At 48.7% G+C, this 22618-nt stretch overlaps 1 protein-coding gene across 2 annotated transcripts; it reads right to left on the bottom strand.

The window, feature by feature from the left end:
* Positions 1–1530: 1530 nt before the first annotated feature.
* On the bottom strand, positions 1531–17274 carry DNAJC27 (DnaJ heat shock protein family (Hsp40) member C27). Of its 2 annotated transcripts, none has more exons than XM_084622954.1 (7): positions 17022–17274; positions 12192–12274; positions 11356–11425; positions 10123–10287; positions 9548–9670; positions 8827–8987; positions 1531–5692 (listed from the first exon to the last, which is right to left on the bottom strand). In XM_084622954.1, exons 1-7 carry the CDS (start codon positions 17106–17108, stop codon positions 5560–5562), a joined length of 822 nt encoding a protein of 273 aa, XP_084479080.1. In that variant the 5' UTR covers positions 17109–17274; the 3' UTR covers positions 1531–5559. The 2 variants fall into 2 exon arrangements, with proteins under 2 accessions (XP_084479080.1, XP_084479081.1); XM_084622955.1 differs by lacking the exon at positions 17022–17274 and adding an exon at positions 16880–17014.
* Between the last annotated feature and the right edge of the window lie 5344 nt (positions 17275–22618).

Raw genomic sequence — 22618 nt, 5'->3', positions numbered from 1 at the left:
TCTAGAGGCAGAACCGACGCTCCAGAGGAGACCTGCAAACCCTATGCTCTCTCACGGGGCTTTAAGGGAAACAACAAAATAATCTAAAATTAAAATGAGACCTGGAGTACAGGGTCACTCTTGGACGGAAAAATCTAGCAGCTATCACACAGAAAGACTCTTCAGGGCAAGCTATGGGCTTAGACAATAAGAGTATGCTGACACTCAACTAGAGAGCCCATTCTCAGCTCATGCAATCACTGCCACTACTAAAATGTCTGCACACATACAAGAGATCAGCTCTTGGACGAAGAGCAGATGGCTCAAGCTGAACCCAGGAAAGACCAAAGTGATGCTGGGTGGAAAGGAGAAATGCTTCAAAGAGCTGGCCAAGTCGCTGTCTCTACTTTCCATTGAAGACTCACAGCCCACATTGGTCAAAGTGGTGGATGCCTCAGGATCCTCTTTTCCTCCTGGATAACCAGGTAGCATCAGTTTAAAAAAATGCCTTCTTTACCTCCAGCTTGCTAGGAAACTTCATCCCCGATGAGGGCCTGGCCCCGGGGCTCCAGGCATTTGCACCTCTAGGTTGGATTATGGTAATTCTTTGCATCTAAAGCTGAATGCGAAGATGATGCACAAGCTCTCTGCCTTCTCCATGACTGAGGCCATTGCGAGCACATCAGGCATGTGCTCAAGTTCCCCCAACGGCTCCCCGTCTGCTTCTGAAATGCCAGTTTAAGGTCTGAGTTCTCATTTTCAAAGCAATTCATCGATCTAACTCCAGCATCAACCAAAGACCAAATTTCCATCTATGAACTACCATGGCAGCTGCGTTCCTCTGGGACAATGCAGCTCCCACAGCCCAGGACAAAGCATTGTTTAGCAAGGGGATCCAGCTAAGGAACAACCTTCCAGAGGAGAGCAGACAAATTCAGACTCTCACTGACCTACATTGCAAAGCCTTCCTCCTCAAGAAAGAAACTCCACTCTGTAATGCTCATAAATCAAACACCCCATTTATATCCAAACCCTGACCAACTCCACCCCTCCCCCCAAAAAGAAAAAGAACCCCAAAACCTACTCCAAGCAGAATTCTGACCTCTAAAAAGGAGATGTCCTAGAGACTCCATGAAATCCAATCAGGATTTCATTACTGATTTTATGTGGAAGGGGCTCAGATGCTCCAGTGATAGGCATCGGTATAAAACCCTAAAATAGGTAAGTGTTCAGAGACGTATTATTCCTTTAGCTTTATGTAAGGAGGCTCAGGCCATAGATTTGTAGGTACAGGAGACTGGTTAATTTAGCCTCTCCCTAGTGTAGAGATCTCTGTTCAGAGCCCTCTGTTGCCCACAAAGCCAAGTTCAGTATTAAGTTTTATGCTAAACCTACCAAACATTTATCCCCATCAAACCTGGCAGCGTCAACTCAGCAGTGGAGCAGAAAAGAGGGGTGTTAGCAGTGATTCAAATTGCAATCAAACATGAACAGTAAAGAACTTTCTCACTAGGGTAAGTTACAGTGAGTCAGAGAAATACACAGTGCTGCTTTTGTTTTAAACTCAGCTTTGCTTTATAAAACTACACAGCTTAAAAGTACATCAAGTCTCTCGACAAGACACGCATGCGTAGTCATTTCAATGTTTCCAGTCAGTTCAGGTAAACAACAAAAGCAGACATAAATTCAACCAGCAGAATAAAAGGTATTTTTATAAGAGTAAAACACAGTGCATTCACAGTTTATATATCCAACACACCAGAACGGGTAAGTGCATCCCTGAACATAGGAAGTATTTCTGAACAACAATCAGCCATTAACAAGACTCTTCCTAGAAGCTGGCCTTTATGGCTTGGAATTGCACCATCCAGCAGCAGAATTATTTATCCTTCCTTCCTGGAAAATACACAGAGAACTAGGTTTGAAGCCAGAATCAAGTGGTTTCCTTAGCATGAGAGATGAGGAGGCCTCGAAAGAGCCTAAGAATGTAAACTGACCTAGCTCCACATACTCCAATGCTGACTTAACATCAGAGCAGGATCTTGCCCGTAACATTTGAATTTGCTTTGGGAGAGGAGAAATGTTGCTAATTTAAAACTAAAGTTAACCTTATGGAGCAATGTCTCAAATGATTATTTATATGTCTGAGATATAACAGCTGCTTTTCAGCAGATCTTTTCTCCCCCCAGCCCCATCTCTCCGCAATCGGGCATCTGAAACTTGGTGTAGATGGAAATAATGTAGTCTTATGAAATTTGCAGCAAAACAAACAAACAAAATAAATACATCAACCTTTAAATTGCTTTTAGCGGGGCTGGGGGGAAAGACAGAAAAGTTTCCTTGAAAGTGAGAGGAAAAGGATGTCTTGAATTGCACCAACTGCATGAAATAATGGATTTTAAGAACACAAAACTCTGTTGTGGGGTGGGTATATGTGGAATTTGTCTTTAATGTGCTTTTATTTCCCACTGTTTAATACTTTCATAGCTTCAATCCTCTGTCCCCTACCGATTGTCCTTTTCTAGCTGGCACCTGTGGAAATGCAAGGGAGAAAGCTGAGTAGCTGCCGCAAACCCGTAGGGCGACCTCACAGCTTTGTTTCTGTGTGGTTCCAGTAAAAATCATGGCTATAATTTCTCAGGAAGAGCACAATGGCCGAATTCTGAGCCTACACTACTGACAGCAGCCTTGTAAGAATTAGGTCATGACGTCAGGAGAACTCTGACTACATGAAATGCCCAGAATGCAACACAATATGCAAGACAAAGAAAACAGCATGTGAAAATACAAAGAACCTGCACCCGGGTTTATGGCAATTTTATCTTGCACAACATTCACAATGGTCAGAAGACTGAACTTCTAATCTAACAGGTTAAGCAGGGGGAAAGACTTATTTGAAGTGAGAGAAAATACACTCACAAGCAAAGCCTACTCTCCACACAACATATGATACATTGTCAAAGCTTAAAGTGCACAGGTGGATCAATATACAATGGGTGGTGCTCTCATTTTTGGCTTGGAAGTCTCACCCTGGACATTTCGTAACAGCTAAAGCATTCCCTTCACACTACGATAAAATGAGTGCAATGGTTTTGCTCCCCTAAGAGAAGCCTGACCAGAGATGATTGCTATTTCCAGCACCATCTCAGACACAAGCACACACCTCCAGTCTCAGAAATGTCCTAACCCCATTTGCTCTGGTACCCCTAGGAAGCTGCATTACTTGCATGCAGATTTGCAATGGAGGAATTTTAAAGGGAATGAACAAAGTGTGCAAGGCTTGGGTGCCAAAAGAAGGCGCTCTGGTTTCAGAGGTGCACAACAAAACCTGGGCCTGTATTTTCCTGAAAGAATTCTTCACTGTGTCAGTTTCCTCATCCTATGTGCAACGGCTGAGGGGGCACACTGTTCACTTGAACAACCCATCAGGACGGGCTTTTACCCATTGGCACCTTAATCAGTACCATGCCAACAGTTTGTGGAGGGCCAGAGACTCACAGGTGAGGTTTAAGCAGCTGCAGAGCCTGTGCATCCCACTCTGCTAAGGTTATTTCAGTGAGCCAGAGAAAGCCCATGGTGGGAGATTTCAGGCTGTAACTGGGAGGACATGGCCAGGATGATGACACTGGGTAGAGAGGCCTTGTCATATTCATAGGGACGTTCGTGCCATCATTATCCAGGTGTGACTACAGGAAGAACATCCGGCCTCCACTTAGTGACAACAGAGCTTCCCAGAGCTGGACGCCTCCCAGGCTCTAGGATCGTAGTGTCCGGGGCAAATCCTGCAGTGTTTATTCTGGGCTGGCCTGTGGCCTTGAGCCTGCATTCGGGGAAAGGTGGGAGTGGCTGTACGCGGGCGGTGGCAGGGACACCCTTTAAGAGTACAGTGTGCCCTTCCCAATAAAGCAGCCTGCCCGTAGCAGACGCAGGACCTGCAGCCCTACCCATGCAGCGTTGGTAGCTAAGCCCCCGGCAACTTGCATTCTGAGAGGGGAGAAGGACAGAGATTGTTCCTGGTATTTGAGCAGCAATGCTGGAGCAGAGGGATGAGGACGACAGACAGTTCCTTGCACCCTTTCCTCCCCAGGCAGGTTTAGGCACCATCTAATCCTTAATCTTTCCTCAGGCACATCTCTCCTGTTGGGTTTAGTATTTCCAGCAGTGAAGTTTCTGCAGCCTGGCTCAGGGACAGAGAAATAACTAAGCTTTGCTGGGAAAGTCAGACTACCTTTGACTTCTGCAGGCTCAAGATAGGTGTTACTGCTTAGCACATGAGGAAACATGGCTCGTCCCTATGAAATAACTTAGTCTCAAGAGCCATTTCCTAGACGTGCCAAACAGGAGAGGGCCTGATCCTGAGAAGCTGAGCACTCTTCTCCCTGTGAAGTCAACCGGAGCTCAGGGCACTCAGCATTTCAGGCCCACTCTGCTGAAACAGGGGGTGAATATTGTTTTAAGTCAAATCTTAGGGCATAGGATTCCCTGGTGCATTGCGCTCAGCCTCTCCCTGCAGACAGTCGGCCCACAGGCACGTGGCATTTGGTTTTAAACGCTCACGTCCCGGATTTCATCCCCGCTGTGCTCTCTAGTGAATTCGCTGGGCTTTTGCCACAGGCACAAAGAGCAAAGGCCTCTGCACTCAAGCCACATTCGAGAAGCTGCATTCCTCTGCCCTCCCCTCCCCAGTGATAGTGCTTCCCAGTCTGGCCGGAGAAGGGTTCTTTCCCACCAGGGACAATTCACTGCCCATCCAAGTTCCATATCGGGCCCTTACTTAAGAGGCTAAGAAATGGGCAGGCTTATGTCCTGTTGTGACCAAGAAGTCAGCCCCTGATCCAACGTGTCTAACACAGAGGTTACTGACATTCTTTACTAGTTTCAAGGAATCAGGGACCATATCCGGAGTTTCCTTGAACCTCAGGGGTATTTGTAGTGTAGACAGCTAATCCACGTGTAAGGCGGCTGCCTCTGCTGGCGTCCTGTCTCTGAATCTAGAGCAAACTCAGAGCCAATGCTGTAAGATGAGCATTTAGGCCACGGCATGAGGGACTTGTTTGTGCTGGGGTAGGCCAGATTGCTCTTGCTGGTTTTAGCATTGGGATAAACAACCACAACGATGCACTCGGAGCCAGCCCCTCCCACTCATCTAAGGAGAAGCCTCAAGGGCCAGTAATGCCTAGCAAGGGAGGCTTCATTCAAGAATTCACGTGAAACAAGACTGGGGGCCAAATCCATTGCTGGTGAGAACTGGTGCAACACCACTGCCTTCAGAAGCGCTGCTAACGCCAGCCATGAATCTGGGCCTCAGACTCAATCAGGAACGTGGTTCAAGGCTGGGTGCACTGGGCACAGCTCCTCTGCTCAGCTCTCAAGGTAGAAAGAAACTGGTACAGTGGTGAAATGCAGCTACCGAGGGCCAACTCCTGTTCCTCTGTCAGTTAGTGGAAGCAGGAGGAGGCCCCTAGTCTCCATTACTAAGACAGTAATGAGTGCTGGGGAGGAGAGGGTTGCCCTGGTCAACTTGCTTTCCGGGAATCATGGGCATGGGGTCCGCCAGGGTGGGCTTTCCGGATCCGTCCTCTATTTGATGGTTTTGAGAAGCGCCGTCCGCGCATTCACGACAGCTTTGAAGGCGTCCTCGCTGCCGGGAGCCATGCACTTGTCCGGATGGAGCAGCACGGCCAGCTTCCGATAGGCTTTGTTCACCTCGTCCCTATGAGAGACGAGACAATCATCAGCAACAGGGTGATGTCCGGAGACCTTCCTTTACGTACAGCTGCCATGTTAGGAGGCACCCATCAGCCCTCACTCCCTGCTAGGGAGACAGACTATGGGGAGGTGGGGAGAAGAACAGTGAAGGCGCAGAGTTGTTCCCATTCTAACCTTCCCCACTCCCAGCTCTTTGCAGTTGCTCATAAATTTCCAAATCTTTCCCCTTTCAGGCTGAAATTGTCCAGGCTTGGACTGTGCCGGAATGTAACTTATGATGGGAAGCTAGAGGAAAAGCGTGCTGACCGCTTCTCAGCACAAGGTAAGTGGAAAGAAAAAATACATTCTTCCCAAATGTCTGCAAACAGCCCTCCAGCCAGACCAGCTGGGCTTTACAAGCTGAAGTTTGGCAAGGAAGTGACCCTTTCGGAAGAGCAGCACATGGCTTTGTTCAGAAAGAACCTGGGTTTGATTTAAGAGTTATGACCATTTCAGACTATATATGCAGCATGTGCAGATGTTTTTGTGCAAGCTCAGTTCACCTTGGGGTAGAGGCCAGCGCAGGCCCCTGGAATTAAGTGATGCACAGGCCCTGGGCCGCATCCTGTTTGCATACTGAGGAGAAGATATTGTGTCCTGTGTGTTGGAGAGGTGACTGCACTAACTTAGCTTCACAGCAAAGTGCCTAGTCACCTCACTTCACAGCAGTCAGCTGACAGGGAGGAACTAAGGTTGTGGGAAGGGCTCTTGTGGAGCAAGTGAAGACAGCAATTCCCTTACCATCAGTTTCTCCTGGCCCTTGGATGGTTGGTGGGAGCACTGCCTGTCCCAGTTGCAGAGTCACTAATTTATGTAGGGGGCTAAGGCTCCTGGTGGATGGCAGGTCCTGAACTCTGCCAGAACATAAGCAACTTGAAGGGGTCCTTTGAAACTTGAATACATAACGGTACAGCCGTAAAGTTCTCTTCTTGGGCACAATAAATAATCGTTTTTGCATTTCAGTACAGCACCTTTCAGCTAAGGATCTCAGAGTGCTTTACAAACATCTGCTGAGCTTCCCAGCACCCTTCTGGGGTAGATATTCTTGGAATTTCAGATAGGGCACTGAGACACAGAGGTGAGTTGACTTGTCCAGGTCACTCAGCAGAGTCAGGAATCCCAAATTTTCAATCCCCTGCTCTAATCACGCTATAGGATGGGTGCCAATGATCCAACCAGCAGTCAGCCATCTTTAGGAAGACTGAGGAAGTCTTGCATCTTTTGGGAAAAAAAACCCCACAACAATAGCAATTTGCACAGAAAGAAGCATTGTGATGGCAAGTCCTTGCCTGCAAGGTGTGTGGAGAAAACAGCAGCTTTATGGCAGCACAAAAACTTCCCTACAGTCAGAGAGCAAGGGAAAGATACTGCTTTATCTGTAAAAATCTTAACATCTCTCTCTTGGAGAGATCATAAGGGTTACTGTCAGACAAACTGGACTGGACAAAGAAGCACCGAGAAAGGACAACAGATTGTGCAGCTGGCAAGTATACACTGTTAAAAGATTTGTACCCGTTATAGTGCTTTTTTCATCCATAGATCCAAAGCACTTGACAATGGAGGCAAATATAATTATCCTCATTTTAACAGATGGGAAAACAAAGGCTCAGAGAGGTGAAGTGGCCAGAAAAGCAGGCCAGTGGCAAAGCCTGGAATAGAAACTTGGTCTCCTGAGCCCCAGTCCAGTCCAGTCCCTGAACCACTGGACCGCACTGTCTTCTGGTTACTTCACTCAGATCTGACATGTGGCAAGTCAAGTGAAGCTGTATCTCACCACTGGTATTACTCAGTAGCAATGGCAGGAACAGCCTTGCTGGGTTTAGTATTTTAAGATGTATAAGTCCTTAGCACCAGCTGCACTGTTGGACTTTGCACAGGTAAATCCCACAATCTAGATGACCAGCGTTACATCATCCCAGGGGAAAGTACTGACAATGCTACCTAGCACTTCTAAGGTGACAAGGTGTACTCCATGTGAGGATCTTGAAGTGCTTTACAAATGTTAGTGAAGCAAGTATTTCGCTCCCTGTTTTATAGGCATGGAAATGAAGGCAGAGAGGGATTAAGCAGTTTGCCCAAGGCCACAGAAGAAGTAAGAGGTACAATAGAAGTGTTCGGTTTCAGAGTAACAGCCGTGTTAGTCTGTATTTGCAAAAAGAAAAGGAGGACTTGTGGCACCTTAGAGACTAACCAATTCATTTGAGCATAAGCTTTCGTGAGCTACAGCTCACTTCATCGGATGCATTCATTCATTATTTTTTTTTTTTCTCCCCACTGAATGCATCCGATGAAGTGAGCTGTAGCTCATGAAAGCTTATGCTCAAATAAATGTGTTAGTCTCTAAGGTGCCACAAGTCCTCCTGTTCTTTTTGCGGACAAAGACTAACACGGCTGCTACTCTGAAAAATGTAGCTCATATTAAATGTATTGAACACTCACTAGTAGATTGCAAAAAAATATTGTAAATGGGGAATCATCATTGTAGGTGCTTTGAGTGGGGTCCCACAGGAGCCTGTTTGCCCCAAAGCTATTCAATATCTTCATCGAGGATTTGCAAGAAAAGGAGGTGGTATTACCTCTGATCACGCCATCAGTGAGACCAGTGTTGGAATATTGTTTCCACACCTTAGAAGAGGATGATGGAAAACTGAAAGGGGTTCAGAAGAAAGCTACAGAATGATATGATGTCTGGAAAAACCTGCCTTATAGTGAAGGACTTCAGAAACTCAAATCTATTTAGTTTATCCAAGAGAAAGTTAAGACTACTTGATCATGGTGGCCTACAAATACCTACATGGGGAAGAGATTAAGATTAAACGTTGGATCCAATGTTTGGAAGTTCAAACTAAACAAATTCCCTAGGGCTGTGGTGGATTCTCCATCACTTGAAGCCTGAGTGTCTTTCTAAAGATCTGCTCTAGCTCAAACAGAAGTTACGAGCTTGATGCAGAAATTACTGGGTGAGGTGCTTTGGCCTGTGTTCTGCAGGAGTCAGACTAGATGATTGTAACGGTCCCTTCTGGCCTTAAAAAAAAAATCTCTCTAACTCTAATAGCAGTTAATCAAAGACAACTAGGAGAACGTTGAAGCATCCTTTACCTTGTGGCTCCAGGTTTAACTCCCAACATGTCCCAGCTGTCCTTGCTGTTGCGGATCCTCCGAATGGTGTCCGCCTGCTCTTTGGTGAACCCAACGCTCATGCTCGATGTGGGGCGTTTCCCACCATTGTCGCACAGATCAACAATTGCGGAATAGAAGGTCTGCAAACGCAAAGAGGAATTAGCTGAAAGCTTCCCCGATTTCTGAACGACAACCAGCAGCTCCAGTTTATGTACCTGAGCAATAAGGCCACTGTGAGTATATTGAAACACGGGTTGTGACAAGGGCTTGATGACTCTTGGTGCATCCACTCAAAGCTCTTAAGAGTGTAGACACAAACCGCAGAACTTGACCCAAGCAACATTGTAACAGAGGTGCTCTGTTGCCTGCCAGAATAGAGAAGACACCCCTACCTATAGTACATGGCTAGTACTATGCTACGACATCTGGCAGAAAAGCCTCTCTGCTCTGTCAGCTATGGAACCACATGCCTGGAGTCCTCAACGTACAACCAAATCGACCTCTCACTCTGAATATTGCTGTTACTAAACGGGAGCTACCAATATGCTGGACTCAGAACAGAAAGGTGGAATTTTATCACGATGCAGCCCTTATTATGAACAGTCAATAGATTCTATAGATCACGGCAATTAGTGAACATTCTATTGACAAAAGGAGATTACCTATGGGGCCTGCATCCTTTTCACTGCAGTTATGTTACCTGGAACATCTCATTGATTCCTTCTCCGGTCTGTGCTGAAGTCTCAAAGTAAAGAAACCCCCGGCTTTCTGCCCACAGTCGCCCTTCACTCTCATCCACGCAGCGGTGCTTGGTGCAGTCAATCTGAGCCGAACAAAGTAGAGAAAAGGAATCGGGGAAAGGACACATCCCACATATCCCAGTACAGCAGTCGCAACAGGGCTACCTAGAGAGCTGTAGTTGCCAGGATCCCAAACGCACTGACTCCTATTCTAACATCTCACGGTGGCATCAGTGATAGACTTCCCAGAACAGCCTTGGGAGGAAGCCTACGTTTTCTTGAGGGGGAGGAGAGGGAATTGAAATAGACGACGATTCTGAAATCATGAACAGAATCTGCATGCAAGACCCAAGATCAGGGTGCTGGGAAACCCTGCAAACATGGCTACTAGTGTGTGGTGCACAGATTAACCTCTTAGCAGGTTCCAACAACCACTTTGCACTCTGAACTCATTCCCAGAGGCTCAGAGCAGTTGCTGCTCAACGTGCTGCAGCCAGGAATTCCTGTCTCTTTTCGTCAGCACAGCATGTTTTACCTTGTTGGCACAGACAACAAAGACAATGTTTTCCATGTTTCCATGAGGTCCGAGCTCCTGCTTCATCTCAGCCAGCCAGCCAGCCAGCGCATCAAATGACTCCTTCTGTCCGACATCATACACTAGCACAACACCCTGCGTGTCCTTGTAAAACTCATTGCGCACCTACCCAGGACAAAAAAAGAGTGAGAATGAATGTGATGGATGCCATCTTGGCTGACACTGGTGACAGGACCTCCAGAGCTAGAGAACTAAGGTCTGTATGACTCGCATCCTCTGCGAATGAGGCGTAGAGGGGGATGCATAACACACTCTGGCCAGTGGGTTACACATGTTAAACTATTCTAGACGATAAGTGCTTCAGGGCAGGGAATCTGTAACCTGTACAGCAAGGCACCGTACATGCACATTTACAGCTCTGTGTAAGTAATAAATAATATCAGTAATGTTATTTATGGCAGGGAAGGAACAAGGCCTGGTCCATGAGCACAATACCAGGAGCCACCAGAGATTCCTGGGATATAGTCAGCTTGGACACTGACTCTCTTTTGTGGCCTCGGGCTAGTCACTCAGGTCAGGGCTTTTCAGAATCCACTTATTTTTGGTTCCCAGGCCCACCTGGCCTAAGACCCCATTTTCAGAAGTACTGAGCACCCACAAACTCAGCTACAGTCCACGTAAGCTACAGGTGCTCGGGACCTCTGAAAATGAGGCCCTAACTGATTTGCCCAAGGTCACACAGTGAGTCAGGGGCCCTGCCAAGGTTAAAATTCTGGAGTTCCTGGTTCCCAGTCCCATGCTTTGTCCACTACACCCTGCTGCCTCAATTACACCCCTACAGATTGGCAAGTGCTGGGTAGGTGACGGAGGGCAGTGTTATGGATTTATGTCGGTATCCACACTTATGCTACAGGCAATCTGGAAATGTGCTTAAGCAGCAAAATTTATCAATCTGCCCCATAGGTGTGAGCTCATTCATAGTATGTCACTTGCACAGCACAACACTTTAACATGGGATATAGGAAATACAATTATAACCCCCGAAGCAGTCACTCTGCCAGGGTACGAACTGCTGATCTATGTTTCCCACAGATCTTCTCTGCTACCTGCCTCCTATCATCGCTTACCTACTGCTTATGTCTAGCTATATGATCAGAAGTAATCTAGAATCACACTGAGACAGAACAGACTGAGTTTAACCATGCTGCAGAGAAGAAACCCTCTCTCCCTTACCTCATAGAAGAAGGGGTGCCCAGCCATGTCAAAGATGTTCACTTTAATCTCTCGATCTCTAATTTGCACTCTGAAATGATACAGAAGAAGCATTCAGAAGGGGTATGAAGCTCACACAGCATGAACCAATGAAAGAGCTAACTCCCTCCCAACAAGATTCCCAGAGAGTTCCCATTTGACGGTGTTCAATTCTTCAGAGAGAAAGAGACAAAGTATCAGCAAGATGAAGGCATTTTTACTGCCCTAGTTTAGCTTGATAAAAAATACAAGAGGGGGTCTTGTGTGGGCGAATAACTGTCATGCATGGTAGCCAGTCAACAAAAGGGGACAAAAGCCAGCCAGATGTCTTGCTTTCTTTCCATTACCTTTAGCTGGACAAGAAACCCCCTCCTCTTGATTTCTGTACAAACCAGAAAGGGAGCAAAGCATTGAAAAGAAATGATCACTCAATCTTAAGATGGTTGTACCTAATCAATAATATAACTCAAGCCCCCACGCCCCCAGTGATGTTGCTCTCCACAAATCACTCAGTAGTCAACAGAGGAAGATAGAGTCTTCATGGCCACACTGAACTGGCACTATATTTCATGCTACACATTTGCAGGTCGTAGATAGCAACATTACGTACATATAGGAACGTAAGAGATCATGTCGTTTTGCCATGACTTCTTTCTTAAGAGCCCTCTAATGCTCAAGTTTAAATTACATTTACTCACTTCTGCTCTTTTCAGTAAGTGATTGGTGAGCCCTAGCATGTGTATACAGCCACCATGGTACATGGCTTTTCACTTGCAATTGTTGCCCACCCGTCAAAGTAGCTAGAAAAGGGTACTTACTTGGTGACGCCATAGTCGATTCCTATTGTCGCTAGGTATTTGGGAACAAACCTCTTTTCACAGTACCGCTTTATGATACAGCTCTAAAACAGAAACAGAGGCGAGTACGAACATGTCCGCTCCATATCACAGGAAAAGTTATTTCACATTATTATTGATCACATTATTGGTATACGGCACCATGGCCATCCATGGCACTTTGCACAACAAGTGAAGACATTGTCACTGGCCTGGAAGGGCGAGGGGGGACCCATAACAAACGAATCAACCAAAATAAATAATCTGATTGTGAGCAGAGTTTTTATACCTCAAGAAGGGAGAAGAGCCAGGGCCTGCATGAAGCCCACTAGGGGCTTTGCTATTGCCGATCTATTTTCCATGGAAGGCGCTCAGATGCTGTGGCGATGGGCGACAGTGCAAAACCCCGAGACAGAAAGAGCTGACAATCTATCTGACTTGATGGTGAGATGGGGCGCTGAGGATACCCCACATAAGGGATATGGTAGAAGGAATGCATCCGATACACAGGGTTGCTTGGGTGGTGTGGTCACATGATAGGACATACGGATCGTTCGGTGGGCGTTGCAGGGAAACCACACAACCTTGCTGCACCCCACCCAGCAATGTCCCTTGGATGAGGCCTTTAATCGAATTCACAGATCAAAGAGGTTCCCAGAGAATTCTACCTACTCTGCATCTTGTGCTGCACCCTGAGTGCCTCACGCCATGTAGGTTGGGTGTAGTAGACCCTAGCAGGCCAGCAAAGAGGATGTTACAACAATCGGGCTTAGAAAGCAACAGTGAACACATGATGAAGTGATGAAGTGAGCTGTAGCTCACGAAAGCTTATGCTCTAATAAATTGGTTAGTCTCTAAGGTGCCACAAGTACTCCTTTTCTTTTTGCGAATACAGACTAACACGGCTGTTACTCTGAAAAGTGAACACATTGCAGTCTTAGTGGTGTCAGTAATTTTAAGAGACTAAATTTTGGAATTATTTAGTAAATAAAACTGGCAGATCTTCACAACAGAATGTAGATGGGAACAAAGGGACAAGGCAAAGTCAAAGGTAACACCTGGATCATATTCCCTCATGGAAGGTGCTACTTCCTTCTCCTCTCTTTCTTTGAAGGGAGAATCCAACTCTACACATGCCAGATGTGCTCTCAGTAACACCACTTTGCTCCACCCAGCAAGTAAGGGAAACTTCTCAGACGCAGGAAGGCACCTAGTGAGCAGCAACATTAAAAAAAAAAAACACAAAATACAGTCCCCCAGGAGAATCCAGAAGGAAACACGTTGTGGGTAGACAGCTGCTGGCCATAGCTCTGTCTCTATATGAACTGGCCAGCCACTGCAATTACACAAAGCTGAGCCATGAAGCAACTACTCCTGATGCATGCTTGCCTCCTAAGCAGAACCTGCCACTGGCCACATGTACCACTGAGGCTCTGTGCTCTAAACTACTTTGGGGGAAGGAGGGCTAAGAAAATGCAGAATGTGTGTAGAGAGAGGCTAGTTTTTTGTGACAATCCTTAGGCAGGAGTCAAGACACATGGGTTCTACTCCCAACAGTACTACTGATTTGCTCCGTGATCCTCAGCATTGCCAAATTCACCCCAAGCAATCAAAGCCCAGAAGTTTTCCAGGGAGCCTGTCTCATGCGTTTGGTTTAAAAAAAAGAGCGTTAAGAGTTGTACATTTTGAGTTCTGCCTCCGTGCTTTTAAAGCCTTTAGGAGTCATGTTTTCAAGCTTTTCCCTTCACTCATGAAGGCTTATAGATTCAGACTTTAAGGCCAGAAGGGACCATTGTGATCATCATGTCTGACCTCCTGCACGCTGCAGGCCACAGAACCTCACCCATGCACTCCTGTAATAGACTCCTAACATCTGGATGAGTTACTGAAGTCCTCAAATCATGGTTTAAAGACTTAAAGTTTCAGAGAATCCACCCTTTACTCTACTTTAAACCAGCAAGTGACCCATGCCCCACGCTGCAGAGGAAGGCAAACCCCTCCACCCATCCCCCCAGGTCTCTGTCAATCTGACCTGGGGGAAAATTCCTTCAGTTAGACCCTAAGCAGGTTGGCGAGCCCTGGGAAAGAATTCACTGGGAATTCACTTCCCACCTGGGAAAGAATTCACTGTAGTAATCCAGAGCCCTCTCCATCCAGTGTCCCATCTCCAGTGAAAAAAAGGAGACTCACGTTTTCACATGGCTGCAGAAGCTAGGGATTTAGGAAAGACACCAAATACAACAAGACTCATGCTGTAAAATAAACCCTTCCCTCCAAACACACAACACTGAACATAAGAACAGCCATACTGGGTCAGACCAAAGGTCCATCTAGCCCAGTACCCTGTCTTCCAACAGTGGCCAATGCCAGATGACCCAGAGGGAATGAACAGAAACACGTCATCATCAAGTGATCCATTCCCTGTCGCCCACTGGATAGTCCTGGGCCAGTCCCTTCCTCACTTGGTGCCGCACTTCGCCCACTAGCCGGGGATGATACCACTCATGCCTCATGGGCGACAAGGTGGCCTCTGCGGCGGGCTCTAGGGCAGGAGTTCCCGAACTGTGGGCCGTGACACAGTCCCAGGTGGTCCGCCGGTGCAGCCATGGGTGGAGTTTGGGGGGGGCATGTGAGGACATTACAAAGTGGACGGTGATGGGAGTGGTGGCAGGCAATGGCACCCACCCAGGGCCAGAGGAGCCCAGTGCCCCCAGCAGGTGGCAGAAGGCGAACAAGGGGCTGGCTGCAAAAGACAGTGGCTCCTAGGGCAGATGGAGGGTTCATGACCATTCCCGCTCTGAACCACCGCACCCCATGATCCATAGTTATCAGGCCCCATGGAGTATTGGCCCCATGGCCACTCCAAGAACCGGGGCTCAGCAGTGCTGCTCTGTCCTCCCCCTGGACAAGGCCGTGTTTGGGCCGTCATTAGTAATGACTGGGCCCAGCTTGAGCACCTGCCTCTGCCTGGCACTGGCAGCCCCTGAACTTTTCCCTTGTTCCTAGGCAGGAGGTGCCTCCGAGGAGCCCTAGGGTGCTGGTAGGTGACTGGAGCAGGCCTGCCAGGTGATGCGCTCAAGGCATTCAGCAGGCTGCTGAGGCAGAGGATGTCAGCGGGGGCTGGCTGTGGCACCTGCCTGGCCCCTTCCCCCTCTCGCTGGCCCTGGTCCCTGCTGACGCGAGAGGCCATGCACGTCCCGCGGTGCCCCTCTCCCTGGTGAATGCATGGCGGCTCGGGGAGAACAGGCTGCATGCTCAGCAGCCCCTTGCCTGATTTCCCATCTGATCAGCAGGAGGGGATGATGGCCTGCCTGCCTCGTAGGTGAGGTGGAAGGGGGCAATATCAAACTGTATACACTGATAGTGTGGGGGGGAGCACAGTTTAAAGGTTCATCCGCCCCCCTGAACAGCTCGAGTCACAGCCCCCTCCTGGGCAAGTTCCCTTTTACCCTCAGTCTCCCCTCCCGGACACAGTGGGAAGTGTTAATGGTGAGCCACAATGCCTACTGCAGCTGCACAAGTGAGCCTCAGGGAAAAAAGGGTTTGGGAACCCCTGCTCTAGGGAACATAGTGCCAGGGACGCACACAGATATGCCAACTCTCGCAAATTAATCAAGAGAGATGCGATTTCTAAGTAAAATTAATCCAGACTCATGATTTGGGAAGAGAACTCTCAAATGTCAGGATTTTGGCGGGGGGGAGGGGGGGGAGGGAAAAGAACCTGCAGAGGAGCAGAGGTGAGGCCGGGAGGGCTGAACTATGGCCTGGGGGCTGAAGTGAGGAGGGTGGGGGCTGTACAATGGTAGGTTCTGAGCAGATGGGGTGAGTGCTGGGAGGATGAACCGGGGGGGGGGGCGTGTCGATGGGGTAGGGGGGCTGAACTGATGGGGTGGTGATGAGGAGGGCTGGGGGACTGAAGTCAGGGGGGTTGGGCGAGGACAGAACTGATGGGGGCCTAGAGAACAGGATTAACTGCTGGGCAGGAGATGGGCGGATGTGGGGGGTGAGAGCTCCTGCAGCGGGGGCCCAAAATCCGCAGTAGCCTGTACATGCGGGAGAGCGGGCCGCACTGACTGTCCCAGGAGCAACCCCCCCCCGGGGCCCGGGCCGTTCAAACATCAAGACGCTGGCCTAAAAACAACACACTTAAAAAAAAAAAATCCAGTGATCTGGGGGCCAATCTCGTGATTGCTGGGGGGCGGGGGGGGCCCAACTCATGACCCTTTGATGGCTGGAAGATGCTCGCAGGGCACCCAGCGGGGCCGGGACGCCCAGGCAGGGGAGTCCGCTCGGGCGGGCCCGGCTCCCTGCCCAGGGCCCCGCGCTGGGCTCACCAGAATGCGAGTCATGGGCCCTGTACTGCTCTGAGCCAGGGAGAGTCCCCCTGACTGGAGGCTCAGGAAGCAGCCCCGCCCCTTCACAACCGGGGGGGCGGGGCCGAGCCCTCAGGCCAAGAGGGACGTCAGGACGCCCCGCCCCCGAGGGGGGAGGGGCATAGAAGGAACGGTCCCGGGCCCGCTGGTCCAATGAAAGGGCAGAGTCAGCACCCCGCCCCCTCCACCTAGTATACCGCCCCTCAGAAGCTCCCCCGCCAATGCTGGGGGTCCGACTGGGGAATGCCCCGCCTCCACCTGCTTACGGCCAACGTAGAAGGGTTTCGATTGACTCACCGGCACGTCAGTCGAACTTTTCAACCAATCCGCTGCCTCCTTCAAGGCCGAAGGGCTGCAAGGCATCCGATTGAACAGCCCGCTTGTCAGTCACTCCCATCGGAGCCAATCCCCTCCCCATCTCGCTTCCACGGCTCCTCACCTTGCCCACCTCGGCGTTGCCCATGGAGATGACTTTGATCCTCAGCGACTTGCGCGTTTCTTTCCGCTTCGGCAGATTCGCCTCCATCCCCGGGAGAGACGAATCTGCCCATGAACACACGCGGGGGCGGGAGTGACTCAGGAAGCCGCCGCTCTGCACCTGAGAGCAGGGGAAACAACCGCCTCGAACCCACCGCTCCCCGTGCAGCTGCGGCCGAACCGGGATTTTCCCCCCACTTCTCGCGGGCACAGGGAGATCGCGCGAGACTCCCACCGAGTCCTCTCGCACTTTCGCGAGAGCGTCCGTCGGAGCGGGCTGATCAGTTCTCGCGAGAGAGAGAGCGAGAGAGAGCGACGCGAGAGGGGAAGCGGCCTCTAGTTTATTTTTTCAGTGTCAATAACTTTATTGACACTTGAGGTAGGGCGAACAGTGGGGGGAGGGGCGTTGCACGGCTGTTTGGATGGGGTGAAGGCAGGGGGTCCACGGGGCCCGGTGGTGAGGCCCCTGCGGGACGCCTGGGTTCCAGTCCCTGCCCCAGGGGCCGCATGGTCCAGCCGTGAGAGCAGGGGGGATGGAGCCAGGACTCCTGGGTTCTCCTCCCTGCTCCAGGGGCAGCCTGATGCCACGCTGAGGCTGGGGCCGGGATCTCAAACTCAACTCCCCACGAGGCCTCGTACCTCGCCCACGGGCCGCACCCCTGACGCCTTGCCATACGGCACCAGAGTGTCGTCAAAAATGAAAAAAATGGAGAGTAACACAGCGCGCTATTAGAAGTCAACGCTCGTAGCCACTTTTTAAAACCTGCAGTGCGAAGAGGGGTTTTAGTGAAATATAAACACTCAGTTATGCACCTCACTCAAAACGACAAAACACGCATTTACTTTTAGCAGAAGGAACGAGGCGTACTCGTGACACCTTAGAGGCTAACGAATTTATTTGGGCAGAAGCGTCGGTGGGCTACAGCTCACTTCGTCTTTCAGAATTACTTCGGTTAAAGCCCCGCCCCTCTGCCCCTGGCCCCGCCCCCACCCCACCCCTTCCATGAGGCCGAGGCCCTGCCCTGCCTCTTCCCACCCCTTCCCTGCCTCCATTCCAACCCCTTCCCCAAAGTCCCCACCCCAACTCTGCCCCCTTCCTGCCCCTATTCCAACCCCTTCCCCAAATCCCCGCCCCGGCCCCGCCTCTTCTCCGCCTCCTCCCCGTCCTTCTTGGGAAGTCCTAAGCACCGCCAAACAGCTGTTTGGGGACGGGAAGCACTGGGAGGTAGGCAGGGGAGCGGGGACGTGGCTTGCTCGGGGAGGTGGAGGGTGAGGGGAGTTTGGCTACCGATGGAGTCGGCGCCTATGGCGGGCTGCAGGAAATAACTCCGCGGGCCGTATGCAGCCCACGGGCCATGTGTTTGAGACCCCTGGATTAGGGGGTGGAGTCAGGACTCCTGGGTTCTAGTCCCAGCTCTGACATGGACCTGCTGTGAAATCTTGGGCAAATGACTTCCCAGAGCCCTGGTTTTCCATGCATAAAACAGAGCGAAGGTTACAGGGTGAAGAGAGGCTAAATTGGTGTTTATAAAACTGAGCTCATGGCAGGATTGTAGCCTTAGAGATCCTTGGCTAAAAGGAACTAGAGGTGGACAAATAACCAGCATCCTGAATAGCATTAAGATGGTTAGGAGCAGCACTGAGTGGTCTGGGCTGTACGTGTTTCCCATGCTGGGAGCTGGAAGGCTGCTATGCTGAGACGTGAAAATGGGCCCAGCTTTTTTATTCTTTATGGATTTTTTTTCTGTATCATTGTTCTTTTGAAGGGAAAAGTTTATTATTCTCTTTCACTTGTGACACACAGAAAATTTCACAACTCTCTTATGAGAGACACTTATGTGGTCTTGGAAACAGAATCAGAAAACTCTCCTAGTACTTAACGGAGTCTTACAGACACAAAGAGTTTAGTTTCTTTAGTATTATTTTGCTGAAAGACAGTGACTCTTCTCTTTCCTGCCTCAGTGGCTGATGTCTCTGAACTGCTCTACTCAAGAAGAAAACATGCATCAAGCTGTGATCTTGCAGTGTATCAACCACCGCAAGAAGGGAGGATTCTCCAGCTTGTTCCCATGCATCCAATTTGATTTTGACTATGACAGCTTCCTATTTGAGGAGTCAGATGTGGGAAGAGCAGGCGACAGTCTCAGATTAAACCAAACTATCCCAGATTTTGGAAACCCATCCATGCAGTTTCAGTCCTGACTGATAGCCAGGACTGTGGGTGGCATGAAATGTGCAGGTAGCTGAAGATTTGCTACTCTATCAACTTCTCCCTGCATGTGCTGTTCTCAGTAAGACCTCCAGGCAGTTGCTCCCACTGATACCAGATGGATGGTGCAAGCATCTCAAGCAAGCTGGGGAGGGATAGCTCAGTGGTTTGAGCATTGGCCTGCTAAACCCAAAGTTTTGAGTTCAATCCTTGAGGGGGGCCATTTGGGGATCTGGGGGAAAAAAATTGGGAATTGGCCCTGCTTTGAGCAGGGGGTTGGACTAGATGACCTCCTGAGGTCCCTTCCAACCCTGATATTCTATGATTCTAACCCACACTCTGTGCAGATAAAGGGGTCAGGCCCTCCCTGTGTACAGCAAGATGTTACGTCCAACCAACAGAGTCAGAGTCTCTCAACTTGGCCAGGGAGGGGAATTAAGGAAGATTGAGTGAATGAGGGTGTCCGGATGGGGATAAACATGGTTGAAACAATTAAGGGACAGTTGTTCAGATGGACGGGGAGCCTTGTGACTTCCAGATTCCCGGCTTATTTGAAAAAGCACCCCTTGAGGAAATTGTGCAGATCTTGGCAGCTATATTGAAAGTGTGGTTTTCTATCCAAACACACTCACTGTATACATCTAGTGTGTTGGTTTCCATGGCCAATCGTTGACCAAAAATAATTACTGAGTAAGTGCAGACTTGCAGAAAAGCATGTTGCAGTAACAAGACTGTGGGACCACAACCTTTGAATTCTCTTTAGTGAGGTCTGTTGGTAAAGCAACAGACTCAGCAGTTAGGAATAAACCTTCTGTGGTAGCTAGATAACTATAAAAGGCTTCACTTTAGTCTCCCTTACTGCTTGACCTTGTCCTGTGTGGTCATTGTCTGCATAAGTTCTGTCATATTCATTGCATGTGGAGTTGAGGGGTTGGGGAGAGAGAAAGAAGACACATCATCTTGGCTCTTCATCTCTGCTCTAACCAACATCTTCAGATCTTACTGGGCCCTGTCCTTCTGGGATTTAGCATAGATATAGTTATTTAGCTCCTGTTTGTATCACATGTGGATAGGGGTAAGCTTCTCTCAAATACTTATTGTCTTCTTTACCACCACAAGTCACTTGCAGGCTGCTTAGGCCTTATCTACACAGGGCAGTTGACTGGAATACTATTCTAGAATGAAAGTCACTTTATTCAAGAATAATTAGTGCACTTCCACAGCAGAGTAATTATTGTGGAATTAAAATAACTTTTTATTCTGGAATAGCACATCCACCAAGGGAGCAATGGCAGAATAGCCCATTCCAGTCAAGTTCTCTGTGTAGACAAACCCTGAATACAGACATCTAATCCTGGGTGGGTTGGTTAGTTAGTTTATGCAGCCTCTGGTCATCCCTCCTTTAATATTAGCTACACAGAAACAATTCCTTTTGTCCCTACTAACATACCCTTCTTGAGTGTGAACTTTTTCCCAGCATACTGGGAGGGCTCACCATTTAGCACAGCAGCTGCTTGTCTCTGCCAAATTTAAAGTGGCCATTTTATATCTGGTTGTTGCTGTTGTCTGGGAAGTATCCTTAATGGCTTTTGTATTTTCTTTTATTTCTGAAATGTTGGTAGTTTCTCCTAGAAGACAAGGTAGCAGCAGTGCTTTATCCACCATGTTATTTACCCTGGCTCTGAGCAGGCTTAGATGCTGTAGTTAAAATATCAGCTCCTGGGGCTGGAGCTCTATGTACTGCTCCTAACCTTGCAGCCGTGACTGGGACATTTCTTCAGGGAGAAGGCTGGTAGAAATCCAGCTATCAAGCCTCTCTGGGTAGCTGGGAGCTGCATTTCTAATGTAAAAAACAAACTGAACTTTCCTTTCCCTTTTTAACACAAAAATCATGGGGTTAGAAGGGACCACAAGGGTAATCTAGTCAAACCCCTGCTTAGACTAGTCTAGTCCAGCATTTTTTCAAATGCGGCCACCAGGGGCTTTTCTTGCAGCCAGTCTCCTGGGCTGTGTTTGGGGGGTGGGGAGCGCAAAGCAGTGGCCCCTCTCCCAGGGCCGCCAGCAAGGGTTGGGCCCTGCCCCCTTTCCAGAGTCTCCTTTGGCCGCAGGGCTTTGGGTTCCATCCATGTGGTGGCAGGCTAAAGTTCCAGGCTCCAGCCCCAGGCTCACCACCCCACCATTCTCCCTTGGCCCTGCTGCCTCCCTGACCACCTCCCCATCTTGGGCTTGATTTGTCCCAGGGCTGAGTAAGTCTGCTGTGAAAAGTGATATTAATAAACATACAAATATCATTTTCACAGCAGCAGACTTGCTAGCTAGCAAATCTTTAAAAAAAGCAAAAGAAATGTTGCCGGCACCTAGTGCCAGAGGCGAACAACAGCAGGAGGGGTTCGTTACCCGGTGTTCGTTACCTAATAATTACAACGGGGTGGAAAAGCAGAAAAGTTTATTTGCAGCTGCAAACAAGGTACAGGGAGAATAGAATTTCAAATCCTGCACATCAGAGCAGGTTATTACACATTTTTATATTTCTTAATGCTACTGCACTACACATTAGCCAATTAAAATTTTACACAAATACTTTGCCTTTCTTATATGGGTTACAACAATATTTATTTTTTGCAACCTTTAACAAGCATTTCTAGCAACTTAAACAATCAGCACATTTTGTCTGGCCTTGTAGCTGTCTTTTCTGTTATCTTTAACTTGGCGTCAGCAAACCTTACACTATAAGTCATTATTTGCGGCTGCAACATTGTTTTAAGAGCAAAAGAGCTTACTTAAGCCAGCCAAGCCTGAATTTTATTAAGGGGGGTTGAGAAGAAGCCCTTAGGCCTTCAGCAGGGAGACCTCCTCGACCCTTATGGCCTTCCATTCCCTCAACTTAACTAGTGGCCATGCCCTGGGGTCTCCTACAATTCCCTTTTTTGAGAATACTCATTTTTATTGCTTGAGTTTTCTTATTTTTATTTACTTACTAGCGGGCTATGCATAAAATTAAAATTTTTTAAACTCTGCAAAATAAGCATTTTTACATAGGACCACATACAGCACAGTAAACATAACATGATTAATACAGGTAAAAAAACTTAAATAATAGGCTAAACAACCCATTTAGCCACGGGGAAAGGCCCCAACCAGAAAATAGAAAGCCTAGCCTATTCTCCCCAGTTTGCTGATGAATGCCTTTTACCAGCTGCTTTAGGCGTTGTAAATTAGCTTCTGCGGATGGCCCTGCATCTGTTCTATTAAAGCAACACATGCCTGCAAACTCCTGGCATAGGTGACCATGGCGTAGAAGCAAATAGTCCACAGCCAGCCTGTTCTATAGCATACCCTGACGTACTTCC

This window comes from Lepidochelys olivacea (genome assembly GCF_965140295.1).
Source record: "Lepidochelys olivacea isolate rLepOli2 genome assembly, chromosome: 3".
Taxonomy (NCBI): domain Eukaryota; kingdom Metazoa; phylum Chordata; order Testudines; family Cheloniidae; genus Lepidochelys; species Lepidochelys olivacea.
The sequence above is the reverse complement of the archived record's forward strand: the minus strand, read 5'-3'. Positions and strand labels throughout refer to the sequence as shown.